The 17,339-nt window shown below is 45.1% G+C and overlaps 1 protein-coding gene across 5 annotated transcripts in view; it reads right to left on the bottom strand.

Annotated features, from left to right (window-relative positions):
* Positions 1–17,339, bottom strand: part of LOC135220964 (uncharacterized oxidoreductase TM_0325-like) — a 108,413-nt gene that overhangs the window by 14,190 nt on the left and 76,884 nt on the right. For all 5 annotated transcript variants that reach the window (XM_064258637.1, XM_064258636.1, XM_064258635.1 and 2 more), the window contains one exon: positions 17,117–17,279. In XM_064258637.1, coding sequence (XP_064114707.1) covers positions 17,130–17,279 — 150 coding nt within the window. In that variant the 3' untranslated portion in view covers positions 17,117–17,129. The remainder of the gene's footprint in view (positions 1–17,116; positions 17,280–17,339) is intronic.

Below are 17,339 nucleotides of genomic sequence, written 5' to 3'. Positions count from 1 at the left end.
TGAAAAAAAATTGGGAACAGAGTATTTATGTATGATATTCTGTAATATATATTTGCAATGAAGTAGGATATAGCACTCTGTTGTCCAGAACTTGACAGGAAGACTGCAAACTCAAAAAACTCAGAAATAAAAACTGCAAATTCTTGGTGAACTTATTTCTGCAGCATCTGCATGTACTGTAAAAATATTAAGTACAATTCATTTATATGGGGATATGACCATCACCTTCCTTGTATGGAGTATGGCTATTGAATCTTGGTAAACATGGAAGTTAAAATGGAGATGGGGGGGGGAGGGTTGTTACCAATGCTCACTTCATGCTCACCATTTAATTCTTTTTCAGCCACTTTCCAGAGAGGATGCTTTTGCTGTCTCTCCACTTTGTGATTGTTGAATATAATTTTACCTTTACCTGTACCTGTGCATTGTGTGATTACATTTTGCTTGTCTGTTGTCTTTTGGGGAGGTTGTGGGTGGTTGTGTAGTCGCTTTATACCTTCCATATTGGTAGAGCCACATTTTTGATGGGGGGTAAGACATTTTACTACTTGGAGTTGAAGCAAATGTGCTCAGCTCATTCCCTTCCATGTGATAAATGTGCCTCTTGGACTTCACCTCAGTAGGAAAGTATGAAAAGAGGAGAAAGAGGCTTAAGAAGGTTTTGCTAGGTTCTTCAGAGGGTCTCAATGCCCTGGAAATGCTACTAAATCCTTCTAGCATCGTCTTGCCTTCAGCTACCATTTCTCTTCCACTTACCCCTGGCTCAGTCCATCCTAGGAGGAATATATATGTCACCCATTCATCTCTCAGAATGGCAGACATACTTCAGGGAGCTCGTCACTTGCTTTATTCCTGGACTCCCTCACTGAAAGACAAGACATGTCTGTAGATGGTTGGGTACCGCTTTTGCAGTTCCAGTGTCTTCCTTGTGTATTACAGATGATTCCCCCGGTGGCACTATACAGGGGCCTTTCCTTACAATCAGGATCATCTGCAGCTGCCTGCTTTCTGATTGTAATCCTAGGATTGAATGGAATGGTGCTGGCTACTTCCCAAAAGGAGCTAAATACCTAGTGAACCCTCATAAAATAACACCAATTTCCCCTCCAACAACAGAACACCCACCACCTTGGACTCAGAGATGAATAAAAATATGCAGTGTTTTGTCTTGACTTCTTAAGCAAAATATGACTAATACAGATGTATCGGCAACATGCTCTAGCACGCAATGGAAGAAGGAAACCAGTTCGTGATATAAACAGATGGCTCGAAAGCAATACTACTGGAGTAGAAGCTTCAGCTTTCTTGAATGATAAATTAATCAAGGTTGGCCTTCCTTTAATATCGTCATCTGTGTTTACTGCATAACTTTCAGCCATACAAACAGCAATTGATATAATATCTATGAGGTGAGCAATTCTCTTTAATAATTTTCAGACTCTCACGATGCTATAAAGACTAAGTACAAATCTCAAATCAACTTTTCCAAGAAATCCATATGAAAATCCATCAATTTCTCCAATCTGGGTTATCACTACAGTGGACCCCGTACTCACGGAGGATGTGTCCCAGACCCCCACGTACAGATGAAATTCGCAAATGCTTAGAACCCCCTCTAAAAGCGCTTATAACTGCCTATCTGTGTTAATCTTTGAGATTATATTATTATCATTTCAAGTCATCTTAAATATTTTACCATTAAAAAAGAGAGAGAGAGAGAGAGAATGAACTTCTTGAGTGACACTTCTTCCCCTTCGTCATATATATATCAAACTGTCATTTACTCCTTTCTCAAAGTGGATAAAATGACAAATTTTCCAAGACTATTTCTATTTTTCATAGCTACAAACCTGAGGTCTTAACAATAGGATAATTTATAGCACCTAGCTAGATCCAGTTAAATCGTAGATGAAGGCAAGGAATCTTGTGAGATCTGTCAACGCGTGCATATATCGGGTGAAGAGTGGTCAAGGACCACGCATCTAAGCCATCGCGTCAGTCTTTCCCAACTCAGGATGTCTTAGCAGACAGAGGGATGGCTAGAGGTGGGCAGTATAATATTAAGACCTCAGGTTTGTAGCTATGAAAAATTGTCTTACAAAATTTGTCATTTGTTCATATGCGAACAAACCTTCGGTCTTAACAATAGGATAGACTCATACTTGGAGGGAGGTACAAGACATCCTAAACCGGCTGGGGGCCTACCCACCAGTCCAGCTCCAGAAGAAATAACTTCCGGAGAGGGACAAAAGCCTGTTGAGAAGCTAGATAAATTGATATTTAACCACTCGGACACTAAGTGACATACAATGATGTATGGGAATCATTGTATATAGGGAACCAAAGAGAAACTTTGACTGTCCAATAGCAAATCAACACACCAGGGTTTGTTACCATTCCCAACTCCTCCTTGCCAAGGAGTGGAGCATATGCTACCAAATAGAGGGTTTGATATTTGTATATTATGCGACCATCCTATCAGTATGACTACCTTACTCACCTGTATCAGACCAGTCCAGCGAATGACGTGTCTATTCCTTAACCCGCCCGAAGGAAGAAGGAAAGGTACAAGAGAAAGAAAGAGACCAGCCAACTCACTCATTCTCTCATCCACACAGTCATCTTAGGTAAGATACAAATGTACCCTGTTAACCCTCTTACGCCTAAGCCTAAAAACCAAAACGTCTCCTGTATGCCGAGGCGGGTTTGGAGTGAGCGCGGAAGCGGAAAAAATAATTTGTTCCGATACGTAATACAAACCATCGGTCCTTTAACAATAGGAAGTAGCTAGCGGCAGCTGGAACGGTCGTAAGCTTCGAATAACAAGGGGAGAACGGTAGTTAACTGCTTGTCCGACCAGTCGCGCCGCCGCGGCGACGTGGGAGGTAAACAAATCAACTTTTTGCTTTCGGCCTGCGGGTGTGGAAGGACGTGTTCGTTCATCGCTCTCTGCCCGCTTCATCGTCGTATGGCTTTGTTTTAATATTGGTTTTAGTTTTCTTTACTAAATGGTTTGTTTTGGACTTTGAAAAGATGAAAGCTGTAAGTACACTGTTTCAGTTTTTCGTTACTTAAATTATTGAACCAAACATGGAAAGCTATCGCCGTTAGATGCGGCCGATTTGTTCCTCTCTTTTCATGAAAGTTGAACCCTTGGAATTTATGTCTCGGTGCCGAGGGCGGGCGCGCTCGCGCCGAGTCATGTATTTTGGGCGAAAGTGTGTAATTGAAAATGTAAGTACTTTTTTCATTATATTTTTGCCCTGTGCGTTCGTTACTGAGAGCGTGATTTGCGCTCGGCACGAGCCTTTATTTTGTATGATAAAATGCAATGAAAGTGGATTCGCAATGCAGTATTCTTTTCATTTTCATTTATTTATTTGCATAAATTTAATTTGGATCAATTTTCGCTCTTACCCGGGAATTGATCCTTACGATTATTTTCTGTGAAAGTGAATCGCAAGTGCAGTATTCTGTTTCATTTTCATAATATATGATAGCATCATATTATTTGGATCAAGTTTCCGTTCTTACCCGGGAATTGATCTTTTCCCCTTTAAGTTCTATGAGTGAATCGCAAGGGCAGTATTCTGTTTCATTTTCATATTACTTTTCACTGCTGTGCGGGGGTGGGGGAAGCGAAGGTCTGCCAGGAAGTCGTCGGAAAGCTCTCCCGCGACTCCCTTGCTATCCGATTCTTCGTCTTCCTTCCTGCCCCCCGCTCAGCTTCTTCGTTGTATTTTGTATTTGGGGTCTTCCTTGCGTTCGGGGTGGGGCATGTCTTCCCCCCGTGCGTGAGGGAACCCCTCTTACTAATCTATCTATGCTACCGCAGGTGCTACATCCGTGGGAGACGACCTTGGACAGGTATGGACCACCGCGGCGGCAGGGCGTGCCTAGCATCCACGGGCTGCTGCAGCGTCTAGCGAGGTCTGGGGCGGTCTCCACTACTACCACGGTCGCTTATGCTGCTCCCCCCCCTCCTGGTCTACACTCCCCTTGCTGTGTCGGTGACGCCGTCTGCCGCTACTAGGGCCGCCGCCGTACCGAGGGGGGTTGCCGCCGCCGCCTGTTTTCTTCGTGTTGCCTGCCCCAGACTTCCGCTGTTCCAGCAGCTCGCCCCTGGACCGGCCGCCAGTACCCAGGTCGCTGGCTGCCGTACCTGCCGCTGATGTGATTCCCGCTGTTGGCTTGGCTGTCCCTTCTGGGTCTACCGCTGCCGCTGTTCCTGCCGCTCCTGAGCTGGTTGCTGTTCCTGTCGCTCCTGGTTCCTGAGCCTGTCCATGCTGGTCCTGCCCACGGTGTGTCTTCCCCAGTCCCAGGTCCTTCCGGACAGGTGCAGTCGGGCCGTGTTGCTTCGGCAATAGCCCCGGCTCCGGCCTGAATTGGGAGAATGACGACTGTCCTGCGTGAGCTGAGGAAGAAGGGAGGAAGCTGATCATCTTCGTCTTCATCGTCTGCTGCTGCCTCTTCCCTTCGACTTCTAAGGCCCATAAGCCGAAGAAGAAGAAGGCTGCCTTCCCCCCTAAGAAGTCTCCTTCGGGAACTTCTAAGGGCCCGTCCCACCCCGGTGGGACGGGGGGTCCTTCTGCTGGTCCTCCTGCTCCTTCGGGAGCGGGGCCCGTCTCCCCTTCCGTAAGGAAGAGATAGACGGGGACCAGAGGAGTATCGGTTAGCTCTGGTACTTCCTCGCCTGGTGCTAGCGGCGATGCTGCTACGCCAGGTTCCGGCTCGGTCTCTCGTTCGCGAGATCCCGAGTGTACGTTCTCCCTCGGGAGACCGTGCAGCCAAGTTTCGGCGCCAGAGTTCGCTCGGCGCCAAGACGCGGCACGGAGCAGAAGGCAGGTGAGAGCCGCTCAGGTGACTCTCGCCAGGCCAGCGGCCGCTCTTGCAGCGACCAGCTGGTAACCCGGGTTTTCCCCCCTAAGAAGGCTCCTTCGGGACCTTCTAAGGGCCCGTCTCGCTCCGGCGATTCGGGGAGCTCTTCTGCTGGGGACCTTCGGGTCCTACCTGACGTAAGCCCCGGTCGTTGAGGAGAGATCCTGCCCCATTCTCGATTTCTACGGGAATCGAGAGGACCACCAGCCGATATCGTTTGACGAATTCGGTGGGGGTTTCGCAGACTGCTAGGATTCTACGGAATTTCTAGCGCATTCAGAGTGTTCGAGTTTTTTACGATCTCCAAACACTTAGGCGAGACCACGGTCCAAAGTGAGCGAGACGAGAATCCCCGATACGTTACACGATAATCGGGAACCTCGCCTATGCTCGAATTCCTGGAATTTCTAGCATTGGGAAGAAGACTGCTGCTGAAAGAAACTATCTCACAGTAGGCGACCAACCTGGAATAGAGAAGATCGGACGGGAATATCCAGTTTGGCTTGAACTATCGTCTTAGTATTCTGTTCACCATTGAAGCTTTCCTTCGAGGAAGACTTCTCCTTCACTCTCTTTGATAGAGATCGAAGGTGTCGATCTCCAATCCTTATTTTGTGTTTTCTTGAAGGAAAGAATTTAGGATTGGGAGGATCGTTGTTCAGAATCCTACAAATATACTACGTATATTAACCTCGCGACATGATTCTACTAAGCAGTTGAATTGTCCGAGGGGTAGGCGCATATCCTAGTTAATCTACGGATTGCGACTTAGAAGAGAAGTATTCTAATTGAACTGCAACTCGGGGTTGCCTGCAACCTCCCAGGAGTTTTCAGTTTCAATTTTATATACTTATGGTTTTGTCACGACAACACCATTTCAACTTTTATATTTACCGAAATTCGTTTCGCCTAAATATAATGGTTTTGTCACGACAACACCATTTCAACTTTTATATTTACCGAAATTCGTTTCGCCTAAATATAATTGCTCGAGCATATCTTTTATGCTCGGTAGTTCTAGCCGAACGCATTCCTTCGTGGAATAATGGATTACCTGGCAACTCAGGATGACGAGTCAGCGAGAGCTCAGGCTCAACTACTGCGTATTGAACTGCCTGATAGCAGCTCAGTATCAGCTGGGCCTCCGAGATGCACGGTCAGTTATGTCTCTCTCTCCCCTGCTTTGATTGACTACCGAACCGTATCTCTGCCCAACAATCATGGACTTAGGTCTCTGATTAACGGGGATTCTCGCAATAATGAAGGACCATCTACTGCTGTGACGCTAGATTCCATCGCCTTCGACATTGCGAGAATTTTCAACAGAGATCTCTTGGACTCTTTCATCTTTCTGTTTACCGCACGGTAACAGAAGTCTGTACAAGTCTCCCGCTGCATCGCACTGCGATAATGCGAATGATTTTGCAGACATCTGAGTTTGTCTTCAAAATATCTCGTATTCGTAGGTGTACAATTGTTCATTGTTCAACCCGAATTACAAGATAAGTCAGAAGACATCGCCTACTCTCCGACCTGACAGCTCTACTTCCAAATGTTCAGCCCATGAGAAGCAGTTCTTCAGGCGGCTTTCCCCTGTGTTTCATTACTGAAGAACGCCCCGCTTTCATTGCAACTACGACTTCTCACCGGACAGCAATGTAATAGTGGTTAGCATTTTCAGTCATTTGTAAGCACAGGTTATGAATCTTGAGAATCCTTCTCTCGATTCGTCTGTGAAGACGTAGGTTGCATTCAATATCTACCTTCGTCTTCAACGGTACATAGTGTTGCTTCTCCTTAGCTGAGATTCAACAACCATGAGATGTTTTGCCTTCAGGACCTCGGTCTCTAGAAGGCAATTGACTTTCGCCTGTGGGCACATGCCTTAAGAGAATCATCACCTCGCTGTCCGGCATTGGTGACAAACAAATCCATTATTTGTTTGGTCTCTCGGCATAACCCTTTAAAGGCGAAGGTCACGTGACTTACTCGGATGCTTGAACAACTTGCCTCCTACCGAACGCAGTCAGTCGGCAGCTGTCAGAGCGCCCGAGTCAGTTACGAACTACGCTGTTGACTTAGTTCGGTTGTTACAGAGCAATCATTACTTCGTTTTAATAGCTTGTCACAGTACCCATACCATCGACACCCACCATGGAGTGTCGGTGTCCTATCCACTACCGAAAACTTCGCTGCATGGGGATAGGAGGATGCGAGAGACTTCGTGGCAAACGGACAGACCAGTATGGGTACTGGACATCACCGAAGTAGAGAAGAGGAATAGGTCATGCGACTATTTCCTTCTTTTCCTCTGAGGAACTGCATGACTTCTCCTGCGAAGTCAAGCATCCAGGGGATGGGGATCCGTGACGCTCGATTTTGTACCGAACTTCGTAGTCGAAGACTCAGAAACCCCTTTCGGTCCCTGACGATTGGTTCGAGTCGTTCACAATCCCCTCCCTAATGGACTTCACCGCCTTCGATGCGAAGGAGATGCTGCCTTGTCCGCAAGAACTTCTCCGTGGCGCAGGTACTGAAGGCAGGGGTCTGGTCCAACCAGACCACATGCCCTTCCTTCTACCTTCGGGATATTGCCCACAGGTCCTTGGATCTTTTTCCTTGGGACCCGTGGTGGCTGCTCAACACGTTGTGTAGCGAACCCAGACCCTCGCAGGCTGAACAGCATCGAGTCCTGGTGTGACCGTAAGAATGGATGAGTGAATGAGAGTGTGACTGGCTCCTCTTCCCATCTTTTTCTTCCCCTCTACCTGTGGTTAGAGGGACACAGTCGTCACCCTGCTGGATAAGGACAAGATGCAGGTGAGCTACTCAACAGAGCCCCATCTTATCCCTTTCACTTGGGATAGGAGCGTATATCCACCACTTCCTCCAACAAGGGGGAGGAAGTGGATGCCAGCTTGAGACAACCCATACTTTATGTTGCCTCTTGCAAACAGGAACAAGTTCTTGCTTGCTGGTACGAAGAGATACGCTTGCCTCTCTCTTAGTACTCGGCCCAGAGGTCTGACCATTGATCCTGCGGTGCACTCCCCGATCAATCGGACAGAGGCTTGGATCCCTCCCTCGCTCTTACGACCAGGGAGGCATTCCAGGGATGGACGAACACCAGTCTGTTCATCAAAAGACTCAGATTCCTCCCACCAAGAAGTGAGTCTTCCTATTGTTAAAGGACCGATGGTTTGTATTACGTATCGGAACAAATGAAACTTTGTCGAAAATTGCATTTTTCCTAACTATACAAACCTGAGGTCCTTTACATATAGTCCCTCCTCAAGCCACCCCTCACTCTGCGTATTTTGCATGGGCCAAAAGCAAAAGTGATTTGTTTACCTCCCGCGCGACTGTCGGACAAGCAGTTAACTACCGTTCTCCCCTTGTTCGAAGCTTACGACCGTTCCAGCTGCCGCTAGCTACTTCCTATTGTTAAAGGACCTCAGGTTTGTATAGTTAGGAAAAATGCAATTTTCGACAAATTGTCATTTTTTCAAAAAATCGCAGCGCGCTTAGTTTTCAAGATTAAGAGTTCATTTTTGGCTCCTCTTTTTGTCATTGCCTGAAGTTTAGTATGCAACCATCAGAAATGAAAAAAATATCATTATCATATATAAATAATATGGTAGCGACAAAAAAAAAATTAATACATAATTGTATTAAAATCAAGCTGTGCGAAAAACGGTTGAAACTAATCAGTTAATTTTTTTTTCGTTGTATTGTACACTAAATTTCAATCATTTTTATATATAACACATTGTAAAACAATCTAAGCAACACAGAAAAAATATCACAAAATGATGCATGAATTCGTAACACGAGGACATAAAATTTTTTTTTTTTTTCAAAAATTCACCATAAATCTAAATATTGTTCTAGAGACTTACAATTTGTTTCAAAATTAAGACAAATGATTGAATATTACGATACTGTAAGCGTTTTAGCTTAGAATTGCAGTTTTCTACCATTTCGGACGAGGTAAAGTTGACCGAATGTCGAAATTGTTATATATATATTTTTATATGTGCAAATATTGCAAAAATGAGAAAAGCTACAACCTTCAATTATTTTTGTTTGTATTCTTCACGGATTTGCGCACATTTTCATATATGAAACTCTATAAAACGCCTAATATGAAAAGGAGCAAATATTAGGAGAATGCGATGTACGCATTTCGGAGATTTGCGGCCACGAATCGGCGCGTGGAGGGAAAGAATGTTTTTTTTTTTAATTCACCATAAATCTAAATATTGTGCTAGACACTTCGAATTTGTTTCAAAATTAAGATAAATGACTGCATATTACTAGATTGTAAAAGATTTAGCTTACAATTGCGTTTTACGACTATTTTGGTAGTCAAAGTTGACCGAACGTGGTTTTTTTTCTGTTTATCGTGATTTTTATGCAAATATTTCAAAAAAGAGAAAAGCTACAACCTTCAATCCTTTTTCGTTGTATTCTAGATAAAATTGCGCACATTTTCATATATAAAACTTTATGTAACGGCTAATTTTAAATGGTGCAAACATTTCGACAATCGCACGAAAAAATTTCTGATTTTTTTCGGAAGTTACCGCGCGGACGTAAGGAAAAAGTTTTTTTTTATGAATTCACCATAAATCGAAATATTGTGCTAGAGACGTCCAATTTGTTGCAAAATGAAGGCAAATGATTGAATATTACTAGAATATAAGAGTTTTAGCTTAAAATTGCGTTTTTCGACCATTTCCGTAGAGTCAAAGTTGACCGAAGGTTGAAATTTTGGCACTTATCGTTATTTACATAAAAATATTTCAAAACTGATAAAAGCTACAATCATGAGTATTTTTTTGTTGTATTCTACATTAAATTGCACACATTTTCATATAGTATAATACTTTATATAACGGATAATTTAAAACGGTGCAAAAATTATGTCAAAGTGACAAAATAATTTTTGAGATGTGTCACTGATACTTTTTAGTGCGATAAGAAAGAAATTCGCGCTTGCGCGCCTGCGTAACGATTGTAAACAAAACAACGCCTTGATCCGTGAACTCCCAACATCCCCCAAGGCGCGTGATTCAAAAGTTTTCGGCTGGTAGGCCTATAAGTATTTTTCCGCGAATTTTTAAAAAAACTTTTGAGTCGACGTTTAATACGTCCAATCGGCATACGGGAGACATTTTGACTCGATGTATAATACGTCCAATCGGCGTAAGAGGGTTAAGGGCAACTATGAGTTACACAACCTGTTGGGCAGCCACCACAGGACCCAGGGAAAGCTTGTCCGTAGATCTGTGGGCAACATCCTTAAGATAGAAAGAGGTGAACATGGACTGGCATAACCAAGTACCAGCGCTCACACTCTATGTACAGCCAAGTTCTTTTTGAAAGCCAGAGAGGGACCAATACCCCCAACGTCATGCACTCTAGCCTGCACAGATGTGGTGGCGGAATCATCAAGAGTTAAGTATGCCTGTCTGATAGCTTCCTGTATCCAAAAAGAGATAGTATTCTTTGACACATCTTTCTTTAAATGTCCTGTGCTAACAAAATGTCTGCGACAGCCTGGTCTAAGGTGCCGAGTCCTTTTAAGATAGCAACACAGGGCCCGGACAGGACACAACAAAAGCTCTTGAGATCACCACCCACAAAGTCATTCAGTGATGGAATTGAAAATGAAGTGAACCTGTCATCGTGCACAGATTGATTTTGGGTCTTGGTCACGAATTCCGGGACAAATTCGAAGGACACCAACCCCTGGTGTGCTTCACATCATAGCTCAGACCATGTAGCTCTCCTACCCTCTTCGAAGATGCCAAGGCCAGGAGGAAAACGATCTTGAGCATCAAGTTCCTGTTAGATGAGCAATGCATAGGCTCAAATGGACCCTTAGTGAAGCTCTTGAGAACCAGGGAAACATCCATCGTCGGAGGCTTGAGCTCCCTAGGAGAACTCGATTGCTCAAACCCCTTAACTAGCAAGGAAAGTTCCCAGGATGAGGAAATGTCAATACCTTTAAGGCGTAACACTAAACTCAGGGCCGCCCAGTAGCCTCTAATGGCAGAAACAGACAAATGTTTCTCATCTCTGAGGAAGTTTAAAAAGTCTGCTATTTGTTAAATAGAGGTTGCGAGGCAAAAACCCAGTTTATGACACCAATCACAGTAGATCGCCCATTTGCCTCGGTAAACTGCAGAGGTCGACCTTCGGGGACTGCTGGACATATGCCCTGCTGTTCTCTGAGAAAAGCCTCTTGCTTGGAGGAGATACTTGATAGCCTCCGACCGTGAAGACAGGGATTCTACCGACTGGTGGAACCTTTACACATGTGGGTGACACAGGAAATGCCGTCAAGGGGGAATTTCCCTCAGAACCTCCAACAACGACAGCAGATCTGGGAACCATTCCGCCTGAGGCTACAGAGGGGCTACCAAAGTCATCCTGTGACCCTGCGAACTCATCAGCTTGTTCAGAACTTGACGGATCAAACAAAACGGAGGGAAGGCATACACCCCCAGGTTGTCCCAGGGATGTTGGAACTCGTCCTCTGCCTAATGCTAAAGGATCTGGAACCATTGGACAGAATATCTCCAGTTTCCTGGAAGAGCTTGTCAGCTAGTTCTTGATGAAGGGACCACTCTGTGCCTAGGATCTGATCCAGACAACTGAGTTTCTCTGCGACCACATTCCATTTGCCTGGGATATACCTGGCTGAGAGCTCTACTGAATTGCTGACCGCCCACTGGTGAACCTCGATTGTCAAGGCGTGAAGTTGACGAGAAACCAGGCCTCCCTGCTTGTTCACATAGGCGACCACCATGGTGTTGTCCGACATGAGAACGACAGAATGACCCTCTACCTTCTCCCGAAACTCCTTCAGACCCAGGAAGGCTACCTTCAACGCCAAGACGCTGATATGCTGCTGTTTGTCCTCCAAACTCCAAACGCCCAAGGCAACGAGGATGCCTAAATGGCCCCCCAACCTGCAAGGGAGGCATCTGAAAACAGAAGGAAGTCCGGTGGGAGAGAACACAGAGGAACACCCTTCAAAAGATTTCAGTCATCTAACCACCAACAAAGGTCTTCTCTCACTTTCAGAGACAGAGGAACCTTTAACGGGCGAGTCCCCCACCAGAGACCAGAATTCCCCCAGTCTCCATTGTAGAGACCAATCATCGAGGTACACCTACAGATCCCCAGAGCATGGGCCCAATTTGATACGAGAGAAGACCCTTGTGAACACTTGAGGGGCTGTTGTCAGCCTGAAGCACAGGACTGAACTCGAAGACCTTGTCCCTGAGAGAGAAGCGAAGGAACTTCCTGGACGTTGGATGAATAGGGATCTGGAAGTATGCATCCCTTAAGTCTATTGACAGCATGAGGTCGCCTTCCCTCACAGCTGCCAACACTGAACGCAGGGTCTCCATCTTGAACCGTGTCTTCCTGATGAAGTGATTCAAGGTGGATAAGTCAATCACAGGTCTCCAACCTCCCAATGCCTTGGGCACCAAGATGTGCCTGTAAAACCCCAGAGACAGATGCACCACTTCCTCTATTGCATCCTTGTCCAGAATATTCTGCACTTCCTCCCAAAGAGCCAAGAACTTCAGAGAATCTGTAGGATATGCCTTCCTGAACTGCAGCTTGTCTGACAGAGGAGGAGAAGGACATCTACCACCAACTCTGCTCCATAACTCTGCCACTTGGCCCAATGGCCTGCCAGGCACCAACCCCCACCCCCCTCCCCCAGCACAGGAGAGGGAGAGCGCCTAACCTAACGACGGCCCCTTTTAACCTCTGCCCCTCAGGCCCCTTCTCAGCTTAAAGGAAGAAGAGCAAAAGGGACGTTGGTCCTCTGACCTAGGCTGAGATGAACTGGGAGGCCCTGCCGAAACCGAACTCCTCGACAGCCTACCAGGCGTCGATCTTCTTGACTGCTGCTGGGCATGGGTAGGAGGAGGAGGAGGAGGAGGAGGAGCCAGACATCTCTGAGGACGAGACTCCGACTTAGACACAGCCTGGTGCACTAACCTGTCCTTGATGTCAGCCTGGCGCCGGTCTATTGCATCTTTCAGCTTGGTCTGAGGGAACAAAAATTGAGACTCCAACAGATCCCCATTCCTCAATGCCAGCAAGGACTCAGGGTCAAGTGATCTTTTCATTCTGGATAAAGCCGTGTCTCTTCTAATCAGGAGAAGGTTAGCCCACAAATTAACACTTGAGGTGAGCCATATACGAAAATGCCTTGCCTCCTGACTGCAACAAACTGGCAAGAGAGGACGCACTCATCAACCCTTCTGGGACCTGTCAGAAGCTATCTTGGCAATGACCATAGACCAGAAGTCCAGCCAAGAAACCGTCTGCAACATGGAGTCTGCCGTAGATTCCAATGCTCAGGCATCCTGTGGAGACAAGGACGGAACCACCGACCTCACCTGCTCCAAAGTCAATCCCAGCTTCAGACAAATAACGTCCAGGTTAAGATGACACGACATCAAAAAGGCAGAAGTTGTAGCATAGTACTTCCTATGCCTCATTAGAGGCAGGGATAGTGGCTTGGCAGAGCACCTACGGCGAAGTGAATGGTCTTGATCTGAAACAGAGGTATTAACTTTATGCAAGACCGACTGGACGTGCCCCGACAAGGGAAGTTGAAATGATGATTTGGGATCCTGCGTAGCTCCCAGCAAGGCTTCCAAGCAGGAAGTAGTGTAAGACGACCGAGCCTGAGTCCTACTCTCCAAATTGTTGAATCCACAAATGAGATCATCAACTTCTGAAAAGGAAGACAAAAACTCTAGTGTGTCTCCCTCCTCCTGCTCCGGCAACAGAGACCGACAACGAGAATGGTGTGCAGGCTCATCTAAAGCACCTTCCTTGTTTAAATTAACGAAAGAACCAGCAGCCAAACAGCCCGAAACACCAACTAACGCTGCTGCTGAGTGGCTTTCTTTGGTGGATGTGGGGAAGGTTGACGACCTTTGGTCAGCACTGTCATGCCTCGAGATCTGTTAGGAGACATGTAAGAATATGGATTGGAGTCTTGGTTTGGAACTGCTAGCATGATGTACTAGGTCATCGTTGTCTGCTGTACGCCTGTCGACTGCAGTGTTAAGCTGATCCTTGGGGACGAGATATGAGGAGCTTAAGATATCTCCATTCTGTAAAGCTAGTACGGAATACATACAGGCAGTCCCCGGGTTACGAAGGGTTCGGCTTAAGACTTTCCGAGGTTAAGGCGCTTTTCAATTATATTCATCAGAAATTATTTCCAGGGTTCCGACGCATGTTCCAGGGTTACGACGCCTAAAACGCTCATCTGGCACAAGAAATACGACACCAAAAATGCAAAATAATCAATAATATTTGAAGGTTTTTTATGAAAAATGTAGTAAAAATGCAGTTTACATAATTTTTAATGCACCCAAAGCATTAAAAGTAAGGTTTTCTAAGGATTTTTTATGATGTTCCGGCTTACTACGATTTTGGCTTACAACTCGTCTCAAGAATGGAACCCCCGTCGTAACCTGGGGACTGCCTGTATTGACAAATCTTGAGACTTTGGAAAGGGTGGCATCTCTTCTTTTAAGTAACCAATTGGCCCACATATTAGCTGTAAGTGATCCATGTAAGAAATAGTCTTACTGCCAGATTGCAACACCTAAAGATGGTGGCACTCTTCAGTGTTGCCCCTGGTAGCTACTGTTGTTGTCCATAAATCAACCCATGAAGTGGCCTGGAAAGCTGATGAAACCGTTGTGTCTAAGGAAATCGCCTCTTGATGAGTGAAGGATGGCCCCTCTGCTTCAATTTGGTCTAATGAAATGTGTGAGCCAAAACAAACTAGGTCTGGAACAACTTGTCTTGGTTGCAAGGAAACCTTGGAGGTTGCATAAAAACCTTTGCAGCTTGTAGGATCTACTGGAGTGGAGTGAATTATCCTATAAAGAGACAAGAGAATTCACTTGGTTAAGAATGAAATCGGCATGCTTAAGCATGGTAACTTCAAGTCTTTTTCTTAGGTCCAAGCAGAGCTTTGATGCCTGAAGTGTGACCAGAGGAGGTAGCCAATGTCTCTTCAACTAGATCATTACACCCAATAATAAGCTCAACGACCTCAGACTAGGTCATCTTAAACTCCTGGTGATTTGTATCTTTTACCTCCGGGCCACAGGAATCATGATCTGGCCTGTTGATCGAGTTGTAGATAGAGAGAAGGAGAGAGAACATAGAACATCGTTGTTCACCACTGGAGCATAGGATCATTCGGGTCCCAGGACTTTCTTGGGGGTCTGTAGATCTTCAGAATGAGGTAGAATCTTGTTCTGATTCAGATTCCGCCCACAAGAACAGGAGTGAGAACTATGATTAATGTCTTTATTGGTTGCTGACTGTGATCGGCTGTCGTTATGTGAAGCATGGCCATTGCCATTTGATCAAGAGTGTCAATTACAGACATGGCCATGTGTGTTAGACTGTCATTACGTGAAGCACAATCACGGCCATGTGGTCAAGAGGGTCGATTATGGTCATGGCTGTGTGAGCGAGAGCGCCGATCGCTATCCCTCCCAGAACGTAAATGTGAATGAGGGCGACAAACTAAGGGGAAGGTCTCTGTCCTGAGAGCATTCCCTCACTATCAACTTCTTAATTGGAGCCTTATCATCTTTCCTACAGACTTTGGGTAATTTGACATGGCTGTACTTCTTAAGGAACATACCTTCACTTGTCAAAAAGAACCAGGATGAGAGAGTTGGAGGAAGCAGACATAGGTGGCTTATGGATGGAAGTCAACAGATATGGCATGGATGGAAATGGCAGGGAGTAAGGTGCTGGGAGAGCCATTGACAGATAAGGTGATGTCACGGCAACTGTAGCTCTGGAAACAGACACAGGGAGACTGCTGAATGTTGAGATGACATCTTCGAAATTGAGATCTGGAAACTTATCATGGCAGACCTTGCTGGGATGCAGAAAAGGTTGGTACCATTGACAAGCCTACCGATGACCAACACTCATACAACATCTGCACATCTCCCACTGAAAAGACTGTACAAGAGGGGCTGCCTCCTCCTCCACAGGGAGGAAGCGTCCCTCCTTGAAAGAGCAGGGGCAGCAACATCAATTACAAGATCTCCCAAACCCCCTCAAATCTTCTAAGGGCAAAATCAAAGAAACTGAGAGGGAGAATAATCTTCAGTAGAAGAAGCAGCAGTGAGAGGAGATTTTACTAAAGAAGAGGTGTAACAAAAAGGAATTGATACACCTGCCACCAAGGGAGGAGAAAAACCTATCCAAGATGCTGCTGTCAGTTTCCTATTATAGTATTTCCTCTTTTATCAAACCTCTTCCACTGCTCAGAAGGCCAACGACAGCACTCAAAACATGGATTACTTATGCTGCATATGTTAGTTCTGTACCTATTACGAGTGGAATGGGGTCTGTATCCAAAGAAGACAAGTAATGAAAACAAGGGTTGTTACTAACCCCAGGGCATCGTTTCTGACACTGGAGAGACTTAGTTCTACCACGGGTTTGCATTTCAGTAAATGCAAAAAATATCCACAGACATCACAATATTACACAAACACACACACAAAAAACAGAATGCCAAGGCATAATGCAGGCAGGAAATGCAAAATAACGAGCTTCTTGTGAGAGCAGACACCGTACCATCTTGCTACAAAGGTGGTTAAAGAGAAACTGATATGATGATGCATAGTGGGGGTAATGCAGGGAGTGCTGCTTCCTCCTACTCCCATACTGGCTGACTCCCATTACCACCAATTCCTTGTTATTTTTAACCAGACTCCAACAGGCGCTAGAGAATTTATCCCTTACGTTAAGACCAAGGTTTGTTCCATATATGAACAAATAACTGAATCTCTGGACTAAAGTCACCCAAGAATTAATATTGTATGAGAAAATAAGAGGTTTGCATTTTTAAGACAATAACTACTACAGTTCTGCATTTCTGAGACACTGTAGATCTTTGAGCACCACACAATGTAATTGTACTGGTATTTTACAGTGTACAAATATTTTAGAGGGAATTTTGGCCATGGAATACAGTGAATTTCATAAAACAAAACCACCAAGAACGAGTCAATTAGCATATACTGTATAATTGTCCTTTTTAACATTTTATTTTGGTGGTCTAGCTAATTTTAAGAAAAAAAAGCTAAGGTACCTTTAACAGGAAAAATTTAGTAAAACTAAACTCCTTGGCGTTAATGCTTACCGTGGCTTTCAGTTTACGCAATGGTGCTTCCTCCATCTATTAGCAAAGTGACCCCAGTTATGAAAGAAGCATGATCTGATGCTAAGAATAGTACAGCTCTTGAGACTTCATCAACTTGCCCTACTCGACCAATAGGATGGAAAGCTTTTGCATCTTCCAGAAACTGTTAAAGCAATTATTCAGTACTGTGTTAGGGAATGCAAAAGTGATTTTCAATAGATGA

The sequence above is a fragment of the Macrobrachium nipponense genome, chromosome 2 (genome assembly GCF_015104395.2).
Source record: "Macrobrachium nipponense isolate FS-2020 chromosome 2, ASM1510439v2, whole genome shotgun sequence".
In the NCBI taxonomy this organism is placed as follows: Eukaryota; Metazoa; Arthropoda; class Malacostraca; order Decapoda; family Palaemonidae; genus Macrobrachium; species Macrobrachium nipponense.
The sequence above is the reverse complement of the archived record's forward strand: the minus strand, read 5'-3'. Positions and strand labels throughout refer to the sequence as shown.